Source organism: Eublepharis macularius, chromosome 12 (assembly GCF_028583425.1).
Source record: "Eublepharis macularius isolate TG4126 chromosome 12, MPM_Emac_v1.0, whole genome shotgun sequence".
NCBI classification, from domain to species: domain Eukaryota; kingdom Metazoa; phylum Chordata; class Lepidosauria; order Squamata; family Eublepharidae; genus Eublepharis; species Eublepharis macularius.
Window position 1 is genome coordinate 68723004 of NC_072801.1, and position 22424 is coordinate 68745427.

The 22424-nt window shown below is 44.5% G+C and overlaps 3 protein-coding genes across 3 annotated transcripts; all 3 read left to right on the forward strand.

Annotated features, from left to right (window-relative positions):
• Positions 1-1356: 1356 nt before the first annotated feature.
• On the forward strand, positions 1357-2307 carry LOC129339662 (olfactory receptor 2D3-like). The gene has a single exon (XM_054994244.1). The coding sequence runs from the start codon at positions 1357-1359 to the stop codon at positions 2305-2307; it is 951 nt and encodes a 316-aa protein (XP_054850219.1).
• A 7961-nt stretch (positions 2308-10268) lies between these two features.
• Positions 10269-11213, forward strand: LOC129339663 (olfactory receptor 9I1-like). Its single transcript, XM_054994245.1, has one exon. The coding sequence runs from the start codon at positions 10269-10271 to the stop codon at positions 11211-11213; it is 945 nt and encodes a 314-aa protein (XP_054850220.1).
• A 5390-nt stretch (positions 11214-16603) lies between these two features.
• LOC129339664 (olfactory receptor 2D3-like) lies at positions 16604-17548 on the forward strand. The gene has a single exon (XM_054994246.1). The coding sequence runs from the start codon at positions 16604-16606 to the stop codon at positions 17546-17548; it is 945 nt and encodes a 314-aa protein (XP_054850221.1).
• The last annotated feature ends 4876 nt before the right edge of the window (positions 17549-22424 follow it).

The window sequence follows — 22424 nt, forward strand, 5'->3', positions numbered from 1 at the left end:
CTGGAGATAACGGTCTAACTAACTTGAGAGCAATGGCATCCTGGACAAAGGAAAGAATGTTAATTGCCCCCAATAAACCGGGTCAGCCAATAATCAATCCTAGATCTGTTCATTAAGCATGCAACTCCCCTTTTCCCTGATGGGAAGATCAACTAGACACCTAACTGGCTTTCATGCTAAACTAGCTGTGCCTAACTAACACACAAACAGATGAACTCTTTCATGACAGAAGAGAATGACACTTGTAAAATCCCAACACTATGTAAGGAACGGGGATAGAGTATCTTTTTACTGAAAGCTGCACATAAAGGAAGGGAGCTGAAATATTGTTATGCATTCATTTATTGTCTGCCTTTCTCACTAATAATAATAATAATAATAATAACAACAACAACAACAACATTCGATTTATATACCGCCCTTCAGGACAACTTAATGCCCACTCAGAGCGGTTTACAAAGTATGTCATTATTATCCTCACAACAATCACCCTGTGAGGTGAGTGGGGCTGAGAGAGCTCCAGAGAACTGTGAGTCGCCCAAGGTCACCCAGCTGGCTTTGTGGAGGAGTGGGGAATCAAACCCGGCTCTCCAGATTAGAGTCCCGTGCTCTTAACCACTACACCAAACTGGCACTACACCAAACTAACATCCTAGGTGACATACTGGTGTCACTGGCAGACATTTATTGTCTGCCTTTCTCACTAAGATCTCACTATGCAGGTGAGATACAATATAATCAACAGCTAGGACATCTGCTGAGCACCATAAACAACAACAGTTAGGATATTCAAAGAACAGCAGGACATTTGAAAACAAGCATATGAAATATTCTGAAACAACAGAAACCTAATTTATATGGCATGATAAGCAACACGGAAGACTCCGCAGTGGTGCTTATCTGCATCAGCAGACAGTATCCAATAGCATAGCATATAGTCCGTGTCCTTACCAAAGTATCTCTCCGAACTATTTCGTATGACACAGCCCTCTGATCTGGGTAGAAAGTGCTCTTGAATAATTCAGGTTCTCACAGTTTGTAGAAAGCCAGAAGAATGGGAGCTTTCCTGATCTTCTCAGGCAGGCTGTTGCATAAGCTGGGGACCACTACAGAGTCAGTATGTGTACGGGCAGTGCAGATTTTGCTCAGCTTCCAGGGTGGCACCCTCAGAAGGTCTTGTTCACATGAGCAAAGTTGCCTTGGTGGAACACAGGTGGTCACAGATAGGAGGGGCCAAGGTTAAGGTGGTTCTGCTCCACTACGGTGTTTTAGGGGGAAAGCATGGCTTATTCTTTTATGATTGAACCTTTCCAAGAAAATGTCACTCTCTCCTTTCTCTGCAGTCAGGAGGCCAGGATGTGGGCTGAGAATGTCACCGCTGTCACACAGTTCATCTTGGTGGGACTCTCCAACCACCGGAAGACGCAAATCCTGCTCTTTGTGGTCATCCTCCTTATCTACTCACTTACCATAGTGGGGAATCTGGTGATCATCCTATTGATCCAGGTGGACTCCCGCCTCCACACACCCATGTACTACTTCTTAACGCATCTGTCAAGCCTAGAAATTTGTTATGTCACCAGTACAGTGCCCCAGATGCTGGCTCACCTCCTGGCTGGGAACGGTGCCATCTCCTTCACCCGTTGTGCCGCACAGATGTACATTGCTTTATCCCTGGGTAGCACTGAAGGCCTTCTGCTGGGTGCCATGGCCTACGACCGCTACTTGGCCATCTGCCATCCCTTGCTCTACGTCATCGCCATGGGCAGGTGGCGCCAGTTGCAGCTTGCTTTGGCTGCTTGGGCGGGTGGCTTCCTCCTCTCTGTAATGAATGTGGGTTGCACCCTTCGCCTCCCTTTCTGTGGCCCCAACCACATCAACCACTTCTTCTGCGAGCTGCCAGTTGTTTTGAAGCTTGCATGCGCTGACACTCGAACGACTGAGGCTGTGATATTTGGAGCAGCTGTGCTGATCCTCCTAGTTCCCCTTTCTGTCATCCTGACCTCCTACAGCCTCATCCTGTCCTCTGTTTTGCAAATGCAGTCTGCCTCTGGGCGACGCAAGGCCTTCTCCACTTGTGCTTCTCACCTGGCGGTGGTCACCTTGTTCTATGGCACTGTCATCTCCATGTACATGAGACCTCGGACAGGCACGGCTACCAACCTTGACAAGAAAATTGCTGTTTTTTATATCGTGGTCACCCCTTTACTCAATCCTGTCATTTATACCCTGAGGAACAAGGATGTTCATGGCGCAGTGGTCAAAGTGTACCAAAGATGGAGCTTTGGACCACAGTTAAAACATTAATATCTTGTTTAATAAGTCCTCATGTTTTCAAGAGCTGTTGGTTTGCCTTTCGTAAACGTTAGGCATGGTGATTCAAGCACTGGTTTAGATCAATTCCATGCTCAGTTTCTAAGTCCACTCTATAGTTTTGGCTAGGCTTGCCAACCTCCACGTGGTGGCCTGGAGATCTCCCAGAATTACAACAGTTCTCCAGACAACAGAGATCAGTTCCCCTGGAGAAAATGACTGCTTTGAAGGGTGGACTGTATGGCATTGTACCATGCTAAGCTCCCTCCCTGCCCCAAAGCTAGCCCTCCCCAAGCTCTACCCCCCTGTTCTCCAAGAATTTTGCAATCCAGAGTTGTCAACCCTAGTTTTGAATGCCTTATCTACATCATGGACATGGGATGAGGTTATGCTACAACCTCACCCATGGCTGGTAGGAGTGGCTGGGGGAAAGATGATGATGATTTCCATTGATTTTCCTGTTCACCTTTATTGTGTGAAGGTAAGAAACGGTAAAGGTGCAAGCACCGGTTCATTACTGACCCATGGCAGACATTTTCTTGGCAGACTTTTTTTGTTTTCCATTGCCTTCCCCAGTCATCTACACCTTAATCCCGGAACCTGGGTACTCATTTTACCTACCTCGGAAGGATGGAAGGCTGAGTCAATCTTGAGTCAACCTTGAGCCGGCTGTATGAATCCGGCTTCCGCCAGGATTGAACTCAGGTCGTGAGCAGAGCTTGGGCTGCAGTACTGCCGCTTACCACTCTGTGCCACGGGGCTCTTGTGGAAAGCCAGAAGAGTGGAAACATGTGTGCAATGCTCCCTGGTGTGAAGAGAAAACCTGAAAAATCCAACAGGGCCCCGATTGTAGTCCTAACTGAACTGACATAAACAAAAATTGGGTTTGCATGAGTGAATGAAGGGGAAAGGCATTTCTACCAGTTGTCAGTGATGAGGCCACAGGGGGAAGAGGCAGCAGCCAGACACCCTTCCATCATGCTCCGGCCGAAAGCCCCCATTCGATCCAGGTGCCGCTGCTGAAGGTATGAGCAAGCATGTGTTTAGACCAAGATCTCGCAATTAAGGAAATATGCAACATTAGCATTTTTTAAAAAAATGAAATGAAAGGGCATTACATCCCACCACTCTGCCCAGCTAAGTGTGGATCCCTCTGGAAGCAAAAACGGTCTTTGGCCAGTGTAAAAGACTCTTCTTTGGGGGGAGTTTCCTTGGGCAGAAGACTCTGCAGTTAGTTGAATGGACCAGGGAGGAAACAATCTAAGGTGCGGAGATAGGAGAAAGAAGAAGAATGGAACAGCCCACCCAAAAGTGTGCTGCTTATTGTGTCAGTGTACACGTGTGTGTAATGCTCCCTGCTGGACTGAACAAGCCCTACTGTCCTTTTCTTCAATTAATTTGAAAAAAATCTTTATAACATCACAACATCCAGTATCAGTATGTATGTATGTATGTATGTATGTATGTATGCATGCATGCATGCATGCATGTATGTATGGTCTGCCTTTCTCACTGAGAGCCAGAACAAACAAGATACCTGACGCATGGAGGACACGTGTCAGTTTCCTGCAAGGTTCCACAGGAAGCGTAATGAGAAAGAACCTCTTCCAAGGAGAAGAGGGAGATAATTCTTCTTCTCCCTGGCAGAGGTTCTTTCTCTAGGCATCTCACCTTCTCCGCTCAGCTCCCTCTCACCACCACCAGCTCCCCTTGTTCTCCTAAAAGCACACCATGACCAGAGCAGTGAGAGGAAGTCAGTTGTGCCAGCAGCGATCAGAGGGAGCTGGCAGTGGTGATCGGTTCCTTGTCCCTCTTGGCTCTGCCAGCGTGCTCCCCTTGCCCCCCTAAATGCACTCAGCAGTCAGAGGGGAGCTGAGTGTGCTGGCCTATGCACTCCGGAGCTCCTGGGCCCGTTCCTCGCACCTTTCCCCCCACCAGCCAGGTAAGAGGCAGCAGGGGGCAGAGACTGGGAGCAAGGACTCACAGAACCCAAGCTCAGCAGCATTACCAAACTATGCCAGAAGTTACGTTATATTATGCCAATGGGAAGGCATGCAGACTTTTTTTTTTTTTTAAAGACCAGTTTAATTTTCATGTCTGCTTCTGCAGGAAACAGCTCCTGCCCCCTCCACACACACATATATGCATAAATCATGAGGTCAATCAATTGTGTAGTAAACTTAAAAGGTAATGTTAGAAACCAGTATCTATGTATGTACTTAAGTCACAAGGCATAACTGACTTATTATGTCACGGCACAACTGACTTACGGTGACCCCAGCACGGGACTTTCATGGCAAGTGAGAAGTAGAGGTGTTTGCCAGTGCCTTCCTCTGCAGAGTCTTCCTTGGTGGTCTCCCATCCAAATGGCAACCTTGCTTAGCTTCCAAGATCTGATGAGATCATGCTATACCATGCTGCCTTTCCTCCCCCCCCAATATCTGCACACCAATAAAAACACACAAACACCACCCAACCTTCCCATGCAGCTCTACAAATTGTAGTGAGATAAATGTTATGTGCCAGATATTACCATAGGACCCTTAGGACTCCTAGGGTCCAGCAATGTCATGGAACATATGGGTGAATAGCAATGTGGACTGCCCATACAGTCCCAGATCTTAAGACACTAGCAAAAGACAGAGGAAGATTTCCTCATAGTTTGGATCCAGAGCCCCATCAGCTCCTACAAGGAAACAGAATCGAATAAACAAGGTTCCCCTGTTGAAACTGTGATTCAGCTTAAAGGTATGTGAGATAAGTCTGGATTCCAGAGACATAAGAATGACCAGTGCTGGTTGGTGATGTTTCTCCTGTTTAGCTGATCCCATACATATATTTTGGACCTGTCCCCTGATTCAACCTTTGTGGCAACAAAATGTGAATACTATTCATGAATATGGTGGTAGAGAGAGCCATCAAGTTGTAGCTGACTTATGACTACCCGGTGGGGTTTTCATGGCAAGAGACAGACAGGTTCTGCCACTGCCTGTCTCTGCAGTGCTGGTTTTCCTTGGAGGTCTCCCATCCAATTACTAACCAAAGCTGGCCCTGCTTAGCTTCCGAGATCTGACAAGAGCAGGCTTGCCTGGGCTGTCCAGTGCACAATTTTCCACTAGAACTCATAAGTACATTGCTTTGTTATTTTTTTAAAAAATGTATATTAACCACAGCAAGGAAGTAACAGTTTATTAACAGTATTACACAAATGTATGACTTCCTGACAGAAATCACAATAAGTACTTTGAGAATTGCAAAATAGCATTAATATCTAAACATACTGACAAAACAGAAGTACAGAAGAGGGTGTCATGTATGTGGAAAGAAATGTGCAATAAACCACCTTGATCACACTGATTGAAAATAATCAGTATATTCAAATAATATATACAATAGAAGATACCAGTGCCAATTGCCACTACTTGCACTGTACAGAAATAGCATAATAAAAGAAGCATACAGAGATGAATACATAACAATTGAAAAGTGATTTAAATGCTGGAGTCCAAATGTTCAGAGGGCAAAATTCCAGATGGTGTGCTAGCAAATATTCTTCCCAGGACAGCTTGATTTCATCAGAGTTGGCCTTGGTTAGTAATTGGATGGGAGACCTCCAACAAAGACCACGGCATTGTTCCGTTGGACTTTACCAACTGGATGTTATGATTACAGTCTGTGAGAGACCATTTGTACAATCATGCCCATGAAGAAGCCTGTTATGTGAAATGGGAATTGAAAATCAGCTGGCAGAAGACCCATAGGCTGTTGTCGAAGGTTGATTACAGCTCCTTTTCCATCTGGAGAAAGGTCTGCTCTCTGAAAATGAGATATATGAATATTAATAAGTGATTCTCTCACCAGTTGGACTGTTTACATTTTGAATGGCTTGTTCTTGATTATGTCCCTATTCACCTGGCTGAAATCAGACATAGAGCAGGAGGCAATGCTTGCCACTACCACCCTCACCCATCTGGGATCAGGAGCAGAGCAGGTGGCAATGCCCACCCCCTGCCTTTAGCCACCCGGGATCAGGAGCGAAGCAGGTGGCAATGCCCATCCCCTTCACCCAGCCTAGATCAGGAGCAGAGCAGATGACAATGCATGCCCCCCCCCACCTTCACTTGGCTGGGATCAGGCGTGGAGCAGGAGGCAATGCCCGCCACCACCACCCCTCACCCATCTGGGATCAGGAGCAGAGCAGGTGGCAATGCCCACCCCCTGCCTTTAGCCACCCGGGATCAGGAGCGAAGCAGGTGGCAATGCCCATCCCCTTCACCCAGCCTAGATCAGGAGCAGAGCAGATGACAATGCATGCCCCCCCCCACCTTCACTTGGCTGGGATCAGGCGTGGAGCAGGAGGCAATGCCCGCCACCACCACCCCTCACCCATCTGGGATCAGGAGCAGAGCAGGTGGCAATGCCCACCCCCTGCCTTTAGCCACCCGGGATCAGGAGCGAAGCAGGTGGCAATGCCCATCCCCTTCACCCAGCCTAGATCAGGAGCAGAGCAGATGACAATGCATGACCCCCCCCACCCACACACCTTCACCTGGCTGGGATCAGGCATGGAGCAGGAGACAATGCCCACCCCCTTCACTTGGCTGGGATTAGCTGTGGAGCAGGCAGCAATTCCTACCCACCCCTTAACTCAGTCAAGATCAGCCACAGAACAGGAGGCAATACTTGCCCCCCCCCTTCACCCGGCCAGGATCAGCCATGGAGCAGGAGGCAATGCCTGCCCACCTTCACTCATCTGGGATCTGGTGCTGAGGAGGCGGCCATGCTCACCACTACCACCCCGCCTTCATCGGGCTGGGATCAGTGACAGAGGAGAAGGGAAGGTCTACCTGTCCACCCTCCTCTTTCCAGAGCCCGTTGTATTTTTTCCTACAATGGGCTTTGTTGCTAGTATGACATAATTTGGGGATAAGGTGTTACAGAAAAGGGAGAAGGAAAAGTACTTTATCAGTTAAATGTTCTGTGGTGATACTTTAAAAACCATCTGCAGGATTTTGGATTTCATGGTATGCTCTATCTGGTTGAGTGCAAACTGATCGGACGTTCAGTTGCCACAGGGCTCACAGCTGTTGTGAAGGAAGAATGACCATCTCAGCCGAGTGCCAGGAATGGAAAGTCTTTCCATCACTGCTCATCCTGCCCCCCTAAACAAATAGTTCCAACAAGGAGATTGCTTTATTCTCTGAAATGGCAAAACTGTTCTTCTCAGATTGCTTGCTATCTTAAGACCCTGGAACACCCAAGAGGCAACCACAGACTGCTAACGATTCCCAGAAGAAAGCACCAAAGAGATTGGAGCAGTCTCCATGGAATAGAACCACAGCCTTTATCCTCTTACCAGATCCTCAACAATTTGCTCTCACAACGATAAGAAGAGGCAGAAGGCTAGGCTCCTTCTGAGACTGAATATAGTCAGGCAGGTGATCCAGCCACAGTATTTTCACCAAAGATTAGAGATCTTGCAAAAATTGTTGGAGTTTACTAGTAGAACACTCCCTTTGTTTGTGTGATAGCCATGAGAGAGCCTCAGGTAAATATCTAACTGATGTCCTGGAGTGTTGTTGTGAGTCAGGAGATCCAGTGACTAGATAGCCCTTTTGTGTCACTCTGGATAAAATAGTTTCTATTCCGTTCTTAGAGATGAATGAGTTCCTTAGAACTTCTGAGCAATATGATTTCGTCCCAACTTTTCTTCTAAAGCAGACTTTGATGTTCTAGAGTAGCAAGTTAAGCAGTATACCTCCAACCATAAATGTATGTTATCCATATATTTCTTTATGGGAGGACGAGGAGGTGTCTGAAGTTGAAAAATTAGACGGTGATCAGATTGCTAGGAAAATGTTGAATGCTTTTTGCAGATGAGCAAGCTATTGGTCTGAAGAAGGGAGCTCTGACTCTTGAAATCTTACACTCTGAAAATCTTGTTGGTCTCTTATGGTGCCACTACACTCAAATCCTGCTATTTTACCAGTTAGGCTGCTAAAATTCTCCTGCAGGCAACCTTTCAAAGCAAGATGGAGAAACCTTTTCAGGAACAATGTGTGAGCTGTCCTGCTGTTGAATTCCTCTGATAAGCAGAAAGCATTGGAGAAAGAGGAACAAACAGACCTAATTAAGGATCTCCTTTGAGAAGTATGAAGGCAAGGTAGTATTTTATAGAGTGGAATTTTGAGGGGGGTGGAGCTTCAGCTTATAGTTAAAAACCTGGTAGTACCATCTTCTCTGCCCCTCTCTTGACTGGCTGACATTTCATGCACCTTCCATCTTGAACAGTTATTAAAATCACTTTCTGTAGTCATGCATCTGACGAAGAGAGCTGTGGCTCTCGAAAGTTTATGCTACAATAAAGTTGGTTAGTGTTAAAGGTGCTACTGGACTCTTTATTATGTAGCAACAAAGTATGCACTTCTGCCTCTTGCCTTGCTTTGCTTTTTATTTCTGCTAACTTCTTCAAGGGTTTTCTATAGCCTGATGTAAAAAAGAGGCACTTTGGAGGCTGTCGCTAGAAAATAGAAGGTGGAAGGTGGTTGAGGATACAGTATTCCTAGTCAGTTAGAAAGACAGCCATTCCAAATCGCAATTGACTTGCCACATTTTTAAACATAAAACAACAGTATCCTAGAAACCTAGTACCCGGCCAATTACAAGAGCTGTTAATGACAGCTAAACTCTCTGGATCCTGGCAGAAATTATTCTTCATGCTTGTGTGTTGAATTCTTTACCTCACAGGCTGTGCACACAGGGCGAGTTCAATAATGCCTATCACTAATAAAGACTTCAGTGAAACTGATTTCCTGCCCTATGAAACTGCTCCCATGAGAATTGACTGTATCAAGAGTCGGTGATTATCTAAACCGATGTATAAAGAAAGGAACACAAAGAGAAATTTAATATTTTATGTCTTCTGCTTTCATAACATAACTAATTTGACAGCCCTCCATGTGCCTCAGTTTTAAGATCCAAAATAGGTTTTCATGGACAACATCAAGTGTATAAAGGTGACTTTGCATTGCATTGTTCTGCATTTAAAAATGTGGCCAGTAGATGGTGAATTGAGACGGCTGCTGTCAAGCTGTCTTTCTAACTGCCTAGGAATATTGCATCCTCAACTACCCTTCTGCTTTCTTAGAGTCTGTTTTTTAGCTACAGCCTCCAAAGTGACTCTTTTCCCCATCAGTCTGCAGAAACCCTTGAAGAAGTTATCTAATCTACAAATGTCTGTGCTTTTTTTTTTTTTTAAAGGCTATTGCCTATTTCTGGCAAAAAAAAAACATGTAGCTGGATTGGTTTTGTTTTGAAGTAGGGTGTGAGCTTTTGTAAGCCACAGCTCACTTCTTCAGATTCAAGTATCTGAAGAAATGATCTGTGACTCACGAAAGCTCATATCCTACCACAAATTTTGTTAGTCTTAGAGGTGCTGCTGGACTCTTGCTCTTTTCTAATGCTACAGACAGACTAATCGAGGTGGTTATAACACTTTGTGGTCTCTAATCTGCATAAAGCTTGGCTATTTTTTTTAAGGTTAATTCCACCCCCCATCTTAACCACGGTTCTAGTGTAATCTAAGATCCCAGATAAATGTTTTTTTTTTTAATGGACAGTGCTAACTATGGTAATATATTTTGGCTATCTTGGGCCATTGTTGAAAATAAGGAATTTTCCAAGGGACTAATGAGGAACTCTTTAAAACATCTTGTTCAAATAACGATACACATTGTGAGATCAGAGAGGTAGATATAAGGAATAGGACCACTGGAGAAAAAGTTGAAACCTTTCCAGCTGCTTGGGATAAGATCACAGTGTTGAGTTTCAGGGATTGGTTTGGAACTTATTCTATTCTTCCAGGGATAACACAACCTCATTCAGCATGAATCCCGTTCCCGGATAATGTTACTGTCTGTTGCTTTCCCCCTTTGCCTTCAGGTAAAGAGACCAGAATGAAGGCTGAGAACTTGACTTCTGTCACAGAGTTCATCTTGATGGGACTTTCCAGCCACCACAAGACACAGATTCTGCTCTTTGTGATAATTTTCCTTGTCTACTTGCTGACCGTTCTGGGGAACTTGACAGTTATCCTGCTAGTGCAGGCTGACACACACCTCCAAACACCCATGTACTACTTCTTAACCCACCTCTCAGGCCTGGAGATTTGTTACATCACCACCACTTTGCCCCAGGTGTTGACTCACCTCATGGCTGGAAATGGAGCCATTTCTTTCCTCCGTTGTGCAATCCAGATGCACATGCTATCCTCCCTGGGTGGCACCGAATGCTTTCTGCTGGGCGTCATGGCCTATGACCGCTACTTGGCCATCTGCCATCCCCTCCTCTATACCATTGCCATGGGTAGATGGCGCCAATTGCAGCTCGCCTTAGCTTCATGGGTGAGCGGCTTCCTCTGCTCTACCATAAATGCCAGTTGTACCTTTAGCTACCCCTATTGTGGTCCGAACCACATCAACCACTTTGTCTGTGAACTGCCGGTGGTTCTGAAACTTGCGTGTGCTGACACCAGTGTCACAGAAATTGTCATTTCTGGCACATCTGCGCTGATCGTCCTGGGTTCCCTCTCTGTGATCCTGACGTCTTATGGGCTCATTCTGTCCTCTGTGTTAAAAATGCAGTCAGTCGCTGGGATGCGCAAAGCCTTCTCCACTTGCGCTTCCCACCTGGCAGTGGTCACCTTGTTTTATGGCACTGTCATCACCATGTACTTGAGACCTGGGTTGGGCTCGGGTTCGGATTTTGACAAGAAAATTGCAGTCTTCTACATTATGGTCACTCCTCTGCTCAACCCTATCATTTACTGCTTGCGGAATAAGGACATCCATGCGGCAGTGGCCAAGGTGCTGCAAAGACTAGTTTTTCTACAGAAAAGGTGATCTTTAGTATCTTAATAATGCCACCCCCCTGTTAAAAATATTTAGGCATAGAATTTCATGGGTCTCTGTCTTGGCAGACACACCTTAATGCCCATTTATCAACCATTTATCTATTTTTCTTATCTATAAATATAAGGAAGAGATTTGTTCCTTTTAATCCTGGAAGAGTTTTAGCTAAATTGTAATTCCATGTCATTTCATGGTTTTTATATTCATTTCTTATCATCTTAGTTTTAAACTTTTTAAGTTTTATTTTGTTATGTAAACATGTTTTAACATATTGCTGTGGCATACTGTTATATGTTGGGATGTTATGACCTATGGCTGCAACAATAAACCTATCTTTCCGCCTGCCTGCCTGTCTGTCTAGTGTCTTGATCCTGATTTTGACCATTATCTGCCAGAATAAATAGCATTTGGACAAGAGGAATCAAGTCTCAGCTCAACTGAAAGAATGTTTGATTTACCTTACAGCAAGAACTTAATCTAGGTCTGAGACCAGGGGTATGAGAGCCAGGTTGGTGCAGTGGTTAAGAGTGGCAGGACTCTAATCTGGACACCCAGGTTTGATTCCCCACTCCTCTACTTGAAGCTAGCTGAGTGGCCTTGGGTCAGTCACAGCTTCTTGGAGCTCTCTCAGCTCCATTTTTCCCAAATTCCATTACCAGACAGCATTCAACTGGAGATGTCAAAGACTGAACTGTGGTATAATACATAGCTTTTAGTTTATGAAAGGACATCAGCTGAGAATGGGACTCCATATGTAGAAAAACGGAGGGAGAAAGGTGGCGGACTCCTGGGTTGGTAGAATGGACAGTACAGTTTGAGAGACTATTGAGGGATGAATCTTATTTTTGAATGCTTTCTATGTAAACAACACCTCTTCTCACATAAAACAAAGTGGTATTACAGGAAGAAGGTTAGGTGAGACTTTCTCTGATGTACTAGTTATCTGTTCGCAGGGAAATCTTTATGTGGCAGAGAACTCTGAAATAACATCTATCTGAAGTAGAACTGTGTTTGCCATCTCACGACTCATGCACTACATATACAGATCAAGCCTGAGTGTGAAGTGTTGGGTTGGGTTGCAGTCCTTGGGCTGAACATGGTGAGCTCTGCTCCTCTTTCTCTCTCTGAATACCACAGGTGTGTTGTGGGGAAGTGCCAAACAAAGAAGTGTGCTATTGTGGTTAGAAAAGAGCAAGAGTCCACTAGCTCTTGCTCTTTTCTATTGCAGGGAACTTGAATTGGAACTCTTGCTCTTTTCTACTGCTACAGACAAACTAACCCTGCTACCCATCTTGATCTATATCTCCATAGTGGTTAAGGGTGTTACTAAGGGTCAAGCCGGAAATGCAGGGTTTTAAAGAGTTGGGTCTGGGTTCCCCAAACCCAACTCAACTTCCCTGCAGTCACAAAGCCGTGTGTGCTTCCCTATGGGCAAGAGGCACTCCCCTTCTGGCCAGAAAGGCCATGAAATCATCAACTATACTTCCCAAGGATAGGACAGTGAACAATAGACTTGATGGCCACTTTATTTCAACTGCAGATTGATGAAACACACCCAAATACATTGGAAACCAAGCCTCAGAATATAAAATCTAATGAAGAGCATTGTGTGAGTGCAGTCCTGGGTCTGCAACAACATTTGTATTATTCCACACAATACAAGAGTTTTAGATAAAGCACTGGGAGCATTTCTATATTGGTTTCTGAATGTGTGGGTGTGTTTGATTATAAATATTGTACAATTGACCACTGAGGAAGCCTTAGGGCCGAAACGCATCTGGTCTGTCTTTGTGTTGGTCATTGAACTGTATCATCATCTGCGTATGGAGAACGTTTTAGCAATTTTTAACATATCCATGCGGCCTGCCATTCAGGCCTTATGTTTTTAAATTTTTTTAAAACTATATTTTGTGCACGTTCATAATATTTTCTTGGAATATATTTTATGTTTTAGGTAGTACCTTGACCCTTCTATCTTTTTTCTCCTGCTTGTTTGGTTTGAAAATCTGAGGCATGTTGTTCTGTATCATTTAACAATCCAGGTCTGTGACAGGGTGTCTTTCTGTGCAGGATGGCGCTATTATTTTTGCATTTTATATTTACTCTCATGAGACACATATTCAAATTATTTGCCCTGTCTTGGCAAGTGAGAACCAAATAAGATCTTTATTTTATTTGAATGCTACTCTTCTCCCAAGGAACTGAAAATGGTGCTTTTGGATAAAACATAAGGATGGGCATGAAATCATATTTCTATCAAGCAATGGATTGGGAAAGAAGGTTACCAAGAAGCAGAATGAGCGGGGGGGGGGGGGCAAAATTCCAGGGGCTGAAGGAGCTGGGTAAATTTCTCTTTGCTCAAAATGCTATTAATTAGAAACAGACTAAAAATTCCTCAAGAGGGAAGGCAACGGATTGCTGGATTTCAGAGAGAAACTGGGTAAAGAGGAATTAAGATAATTTCTCTTAATAATGCTACCTTTACTGAGGAGGAGGAAGAAGGTAGCCAACCACTATCTCTCAGACTAACCTACATCACAGGGCTGTTGCAAAGTAAACACTTTGGGCATGTAAACTTTGCTCCTCGGAGGAAGGATGCGTTAGAAATATGAGATATGGAATTGGGAAAAATTGATGTCCCATAAGGAGAGAACTGATTATTAGACTTTTCATGATAAAAGCATATAATGCTTTTTAAAAAGCATATAAAGCCCTTAGGACAATCATACACAGTTTAGGGGTTGGCTGTCATCAAACTGCTTTTGACACCCTGCTCTATATCTCCTTATCCAAACGTCGTGGTGATGCAGTAGCGGTCCTAGATCGCAGCCTGTCTGCTGTGGATAAATGACACTGTGTTTAAAAGGCAAAGAGTGAGCAATTTGAAACCGCATCCTGACAAGATAGAAGTAATGCTGGGCGGGAAGGAGAAGATCTTGAAGGACATTGTGGGCCTATATATGTAACACCTAAGTCTGTTGAAATTAATGGGCATAGAAGAGTATAACTCTGCTTGGAATTACACTGCAAGGAAAACAGACTCCCAAGAGATATATTATTGAGTTTAAGACCCAAGAGGTTGAGCTAACAAACAACGACTATTCATTCAAAGCAATCAAGGGACTGGAGCTTTCTCAGTGGAACGGATCTACAGACTTTATCATCTTCCTGAATCCTCAGATCACTGAGAAGTTTGAAGAAGGGGGAAATAAATGCCTTGCAGTCATGTCTTCCAAAACTTAGCAGTGGAAGAAGCCATGTTGAGCTGATTCTTACATTTGAGGTATCTGCAAACTGGTTGAAGGAGCATTGGTTAAAATGGTTTAGGAGACTTGGCTCCTGGACTGAGAGCTCATACTTTGCTTGCATGAGGTTCCACACATTCCCAATTAAAGCATCTGAGGAAACCTGGCTTGTGAAGACTTCTACTCGAAACCTTAGAGAGATGCTGCTACACGAGATGGTGCTAGGCTAAGTGGACCATTTCTCAGCACAAAGCAACAGGCTGTCCCAGTTCTAGAAGCAACAAAGTTGGTCGATGACTGACTGATTTGCTTGTTTCTTTATGGTCTGCCTTTCTGTAGAGACTTTCTAATGGAGACCTTGATGAATGACAGTAGCAAACTAAGCAGAACTTTCATCCAAAATTTTCTGCGGGCAGCATTACATGTCTTTGCTGTTAGCATGAAAAGGCTAGTCGTTGTCCACAGGATTTTGTTCAAAATCCATAATTCATTCCAGAGGAGCTTTGGACATTTCTAGTTATTTTTTCTCCAAGGAAATTTTAGATGTTTACACTGGAGGGGAGAGAGGGAGGTGTTAGGCATTAGGTCTAGTCAGATGCTACCACAGCAGCTTTTAGAGCATGGGGTTTGGGGGGGGGTCACCACCAACCATATGAGAAATGCTATAAATTTTCTGCCTAAAGGCACTGATAGTTCATTGACCTTCCACTGACTTTGCCATCATCTGGAATTAAATAGTTGACCCTAACGCATTCAGCTGCAGGAATTGGGTGGCATGCAAACTTCCTTCTCAATTGTGGAAAAACACCAAAGAGAAGAACAAAAGGTAAGATTATGTTTCATGACTTGGTGTTCCAATAATGGGCTATTTCAGCTGATGCAGACAGGCCTTTGTGCTTAGGTAGCCAACATCATTGGTATTTTAAATCTTAAGAAGTCTCTGCAGTGAAGTCCATTTCAAGTGGGTAGCCGTGTTGGTCTGCAGTAGAACAGCAGAATTTGAGTCCAGTTTCGCTTTAGAGACCAACTAGATTTCCAGGGTATGAGTTTTTGAGGGTCAAAGCTCCCTTCATCTGATACAAAAGATGGAGAAAGGTGGGATTCTTCATAATCCAGGCAGAGGGTAGGAGAGGTACTGCAAATTAGAGTGTCGGGAAGCTAGTTGAAAAAGAGCAAGAGTCCAGTAGCACCTATAAGACTAACAAAATCTGTGGTAGGTTTGAGCTTTCGTGAGTCACAGCTCACTTCTTCAGATACCATATCTGCTACAGGATTTGAACACCGGGTAATTCAGTTAAGTCCTAAAGAAATCATAATATGTTTTTTTGGGGGGAAGCCAAAATAAAACATGAAGAACAAAGAAAAGATTCCCCCCAGAGTTAGGATAGGCACATTCAGCTCCAGAAAATCTGGAGAATCAAGACTAAAAAAGAATGATGTGTTGGGTAGCATATCAAACTAGCATCTGGAAGACTGCAATGAAACTCATGGGGTGACTTTGGGCCAGTCAGCTAGCTTCAGGCTAACTTAGTTCACCCAGTTATTGTGAGAATAAAATGGGGAAGAAAAGAAACCTGTATGCTGCCTTGAACTCTATGGAAGAAGGGTGAGATTAAAAAATATACCAGATAGCCTTTCTACTCGTTGACTTTGATGGATTTGTTTTGCTTTTATGGACAGTGATGTAAGGATCAAAGCACAATATATTTTTTAAAGTTGTCTTATTCTCAGAGAGGGCCTTGACTTGGATAGCGCAGATGAGTCTGATCTTGTCAGATCTCAGAAGCTAAGCAGGGCTGATCTTGGTTAGTAATTGGATGGAAGACCTCCAACAAAGACCAGAGTTGCAGAGGCAGGCAATGGCAAAACCCCCACCAGGTTCGCCATAATTCAGCTAATTGAGGACACTCTCCACCATCATTTTCAGAGGGGAGGGAGGATGGCATGATATAGCCCAATCTTTTCATATCTTGGGAACTAAGCAGGAAAAATCTGCAGTTCAGGAAGGCAATGGCAAACCACCACTTGAAAATCCCTTGATGGGGTTACCATCAGTCAGTTGTGACGTGATGGCATGTACGTAGGTATTCTCAGAGATTGTCCCTTTTTTCTTCTCTCTGCAGGCAAGAAACCAGCATGGTGACTGAGAACGTCACCTCTGTCACAGAGTTCATCTTGCTGGGACTCTCCAACCACCGCAAGGTACAGGTTCTGCTCTTTGTGATCATCCTCGTCATCTACTCGCTGACCCTTGTGGGTAATGGAGCTGTCATCCTTCTGGTGCAGGCTGACCCCCGCCTCCACACCCCCATGTATTTCTTCCTCACTCACCTTGCAGGCATGGAGTTGTGTTATGTCACCAGCACACTGCCACAGGCGCTGTTCAACCTTCTGTCTGGAAACAAAACCATCTCCTTCATAGGCTGTGCCATTCAGATGCACTTGATATTGACCCTGGGGGGCACGGAGTGTGTCCTGCTGAGTGCCATGGCCTACGACCGCTACTTGGCCATCTGCCACCCATTGCTATACACAGTCGCCATGGGTAGGGGGCGCCAATTGCAGCTTGCTTCGTTCTGCTGGGGAGTGGGCGTTCTCCTCGCTACCATAAATGTGAACTGTGCTTTTAGCCATCCCTTCTGTGGCCCCAACCACATCAACCACTTTGTCTGTGAGTTGCCGGCGGTGCTGAAACTGGCATGCGCTGACACCCATGTTACGGAAAGAGTAGTTTTTGGGACAGCTGCCATGATCCTCCTGGGTCCACTGTCTGTTATTCTGACTTCTTATGGCCTAATTCTGTCCTCGGTATTAAAAATGAGGACGAAGGCGGGACGGCACAAGGCCTTCTCCACATGTGCCTCCCACTTGATCGTGGTGACTGTGTTCTATGGTACTGTCATCACTATGTACATGAGACCTGGGTTGGGATCGGGTTCAGATTTTGACAAAAAAATTGCCATCTTTTACATTGTGGTCACTCCCCTACTTAACCCTATCATTTACACCCTGCGGAATAAAGATGTCCATGGAGCGGTAACCAAGGTGCTTCAAAAACAGGGCTTTGAACAAAAAGGTTGACCATTGGCCTTGTTCTTAATTGGACCTGACTTTGCTCAGGAGTGGCCTGACATGAATGTTAGACCAGAGAGTCTGGATTTTGATCATGAAAAGTCATTAGGAAATTCTCACAGTGGACTTGAGAACCAGCATTGTCTTTGGGGTCTATATGGTTGCCAGCCTCCAGATGGAATTACAGCCAACTTCAGAAGGGATGCAGGCTTCTGCCGAGAGATTGAGTGGCACAATGTCATAAAATCTGAAGAAATTCTTGCGTACAGTAAACTGCTGCTGTCTTGAATGTACAAATTGGGAAACAGTGCACAGTCTACTTAACTGTGTGTTGAAGAAATGCATGTAATCATTACAACTTCCATCAATCCATACCTAAAGAAGATGTTTCCATCGAAACGTGGTTTATAACCGGAAGCACATTGAGTATGTGTTATTGTGGATTGGATATATGAATTTATATTTGATGTGAATTTTGCCAGTAAATTGTATTTATTTTGGATCGCATATGACCAGCTGCATTGATTGTGTGAACAGTGGATTACATATGTTTCTATGAGATACTGATAGGATTGTTACTAGGCATTTATATGATGACTAGCTTGATGCCTCTGCTTCGCTACGGTATTTAACTACTTTAAATCCAGTTATAATATTTATGCATATGTAACAGTTTGGGGGGCGGGGGCTGAGTTGGTTTTGTAGTGTAATAGCATAGTACCTGAGTTTCACAAAAGTGTTTGAATAAAGCAAAGCATGTTGATGCCTAAAACTGATGAAGTGAATTTCAAAATGTAACATTTATTGAAGAGATGTTTAAAAGGAAAAGATTGTAGTGCAATAAATAAAGTCAAAAATACGTACAACCTTTTTTTTTCTACTGAAGGGCCTCTTTGTAGACCTCATTGGTAGTTCTCCCCCACCTTGGAGCCCCCAAGTTGAGGAGAAGCTTGTGAGTTTGAAAGCCAGGAGGGTTGAGCATGTTGAGGAACTCCAGAGGGTAGTGGACCACATCATCCATTTGCACCACTGAGTCCACAGATCTATACTCCATTTCTGCCCCTTCGAGGGGGTTAAGTTGTGTTTCATTAATGATGGCAGCCTTGTCTTTCTTGGGGATCAGAGTGGCATGCTTGCACAGCCTGTCCATGGACTTCTTCGTGATAGTGATGATATCAGGGTATATAGTGGCTGTTAGGTCTGCTAGGGTTGTCACTCCTGTGCCCAGGCCTGCAGGGATGGTCACCTTTCCCTTGGACTTGGGACTTGCTGGTACTTGCCCATTACTGCTCAGTGCACTGCAGGAGTATGATGTGCATATTTCTTTGCTGCATCTCTAAGTTGCGTCCTCCTTTTAGCGTTGGTGTATCTTGCACAACGTCTGCTTCTTGGGGCTTCTTGGGGACAGTAAGAGGTGATGGCTGCAAGAGGTGTGAGGTGAAGTTGGACTGAGGGAAGGGTGGTGTGGTGGGCCCTTTGGCAGGTTCATGTGAGAGGTTTGCATTAAAATGACCCCTAGAAAGGTAACACACCACCTCTCCATGAACATTTAAAAACTCAGCTGCCATACTGACTTTAATATAAAGTCCCTTTTCAGGAGCCTTGTACTGTCTTTCTTCAACTGTCTGCAGTTTCCTTGACCTAATTTTTACCTCAGAACATAGTTCTTCAGCTGACCCATCAGCCTGCCAGCCACACAGGAAAGCCAGGCCCTACAGGGAGATTGGCAACCCTAGAGGAGAGATGTATTTTTTACCTCAGGACACATTCAATAACTGGGAATCATTGAATGTGTCCTGAGTACTGCATGTGTCCTGCATACTGTTTAGAATGTTGGGATGATGATAAATCAAGGCTGCATATGCAAATGACCTCAGGGCAGAGTGGCTGAGTTGGCAGTTGGCAACTCAGGGGGAGGGGATGAGCAGCCTGCCAGCCACACAGAAAAGCTGTATCCCTATGGGAAAACACATTCCTCCCCTGCTTTTACCCCCTTAGGGGGCACATTTCTTAAAATCTCTTCTTAGTGAGCCTCTACATCACAAAAGGAACGTTCTGGCCAAATTTCACGTTTCTAGGTCCAGGGGTTTGTGCTTGGCATTGATGAGTCAGTCAGGACACTTGTCTTTACACACACACACACATAGACTACTTACCCTATGTATTGTTTGCAAATTTTCTTATTACACAGTTGTAGTTTTTCTTAGTCTTAGCCTCCAGATAGGGGCTGGGGATTTCTCAGAATTACAACTGAGCTCCAAACTACAAGTCCCCTGGAGAAAAGGGCAGCTCCAAAGGAGGGATTTTATAGAACCACATCCCTGCTGTCCTCTCTACCCTCCTCTCCACCATTCCCAAACTCTGCCCCAAATCTTCAGGAATTTCCCAGCCCAGAGTTGACAACCCTCTCTGGAAGGCCGTATTGACTTGGCTGTCTGGAAAAGGTGTGAGAAAGAAGGAAAGACAAAAAGGAAAATAGTAGCAGCAAAATTGCCAGAAGATGAAGCAAGAAGGTGGTTCACTCAGGTCAGTAGCACAAACAATGGGCGTTAGCTCACCCGTTGCTTGCCCCTGAAAATTTAGATCTGAAATTGAGATCTGTGGTGCGCCAAAATCAGCACCTGAGCGAATCTAGTCTTTGAATTTGATTGGTTAATGGTGGACCAGGTATATGGCCCCTGAGGAAGTCCGCATATGAAACAAGTGTGAAAATCAGCCGGTCCCTTGTTGGGCTTGGGGATTGTTTTCCCACCTATATTGTGGTTCCACCTGGAAAAGAAAGAGAGAAAAAGAGACTTATTTGAGACTTACTTGACAGCAACAGTGTTCTCTGAGCACTCATCTTCTACGTACCTCCAAGAAACAAACATAGGAAAAGACTGTTTGAACACACCGTGGATCAATAGTGAATATACAACTTCGGATGACTATCAGGAGAGATTATTTTTGTACTTGCTTGATATTTTTGTACTTTCCTGATGTATTTATATTGATTTGTACTGCTTATTAGTGGAATGTGGATTGATTTTTGTAAGAATGGTTTTTATAGGAATTTTTAATATTTATTAGTATCTATATAAGCATGTAGTCACTTTGCATACCTATAAACTTATAAATATTTATATTAAGATACAAACCAGGTTAACTTCTTATCCCTGTGGTTGTGAGTTTCCACCTTTTGCATTTAGTTTCATTTCCAGGGGAGCCTCTTCAGTTGCTCTGCTCTCAAAAACTGGCAGCACAGCAGGAAGTCTTGGGTCTGAAGAAGGGAGCAATGACTCTCAAAAGTTCACACACTGAAAATCTAGTTGGTCTCTAAGGTGCCTCTCAAATCCTGCCGTTCTACCGTAGACCAACACAGCTAGCCACCTAAGCACAGCAGGAAAAGATCATTGGAGAACTGACATCAGTTACCATTGAAGGGCCTGAGCCACATGGGCATTGAAGCTCTAACAGAGAGCTTGTTTCTGCTTACTCTGGGCCATCTGCAACCCTCTAGGGCAGTGGCCTATTGGGAAATTTCCCTGGAAGTTCAATGACTAGTCCACCCCTGCTCAAAAAAGTAACAGGTGGTCTCAAAGAGATGCATCACTAAAGGGATAGGGACTATAGACTTTACTACTATGTACTATCTGTTGTTATGCCCTGGTTACTAACACACACAGCTGGAAGACAGAGATAGTTTCTAAGCATCAGAGCGGGATGAAACACAGTTCCCAGGGTCAAGCATTGATTAGGCAACACTTACAGGCTTCAAGTCCAAAGGGGGTATTCCAGAATCAAGTCTACAATAACAGGCTGAGGTCAGTGACAAGGGAATCAGTTCCAACCACAAACAGCAAGGTCAGTTAGAAGTGGACATGTTGCTTCCACACAGCCACTCCCTCCTCTGTTGCTTTTAAGCTTCACACGGCTCAGCCACCTGTGCTGCATCATGTACCTGCCAGGTGTCTCAGTCCTGGGCCGATTCCAGACGGCCCTCTGCATTCCGAAATGTCGCGCATCGTCGCACGGAAAACGCGAAATATCACGTTTTCTTGCGCGAGTTTTGTGCGAGGTCGCGCAAAACTCGCGCGAGAAAACGCGATATTTCACGTTTTCCGCGCGATGACGCACGACGTTTCGGAATGCAGAGGGCCGTCTGGAATCGGCCCTGGTCTTGCAAGTGTAACCCTTGTCCACTAGAGGGAGATAAAGAGCTGGGGTATTCCTTATAAGGAAAAAAAGGCGCAATTTTCCCTGAGAGACTGGAGGGTCTGAAACTGCAGGGAGAAGCATTCTCACCTCAGAAGCACTCCTTTCTATGAACTCTCTATTAATGTTGTAGGTATGAGAATTTCTTATACTTATTACTGGAAGGGAGGATTGTGTTTATATTAATTGACTGTTAGTTGTAATTTGATTATTATTGGGACTATTTGAAATGGATATTATATGAATATTTTCCCTGAGAGACTGGAGGGCCTGAAACTGCAGGGAGAAGCACTGCTTTCTATGAAGTCTCTATTAATATTGTAGGACTCCTGTGAAGAACAGAAGACATCCCAATGCAGAGCACAGCTACAAGTTGTTGCATTTCAAGGGACTGGTGAGAAGATGTTAGAAAGACTGAGACCTCGGTCTGCTTGTGTAAAACAGGCCTGTCTTGTTACATGATTGTTGCTGTATATGCTTTATTATTGTACTAGTAACAAAGCCCGTTGTTGGAAAAAAATACAACAGGCTCTAGAAAGGGCAGGGAAAGCGAGCCAGGCATTGCTGCCTCCACCATACTCCGATCTGGTTGAGAGAAGGGCATGGTGTCCAGGCCCAAAATAATACCTCTGTTTTTCCATATTACTCTAAGTGCTTCCCAACACTCAAGAGGTTAAAGTAACAAAGAGAT

Bases quoted from the DNA above. Each gene is read 5' to 3' on its own strand.
- LOC129339663 (XM_054994245.1), top strand. From the start codon at position 10,269: ATGAAGGCTGAGAACTTGACTTCTGTCACAGAGTTCATCTTGATGGGA.
- LOC129339662 (XM_054994244.1), top strand. From the start codon at position 1,357: ATGTGGGCTGAGAATGTCACCGCTGTCACACAGTTCATCTTGGTGGGA.
- LOC129339664 (XM_054994246.1), top strand. From the start codon at position 16,604: ATGGTGACTGAGAACGTCACCTCTGTCACAGAGTTCATCTTGCTGGGA.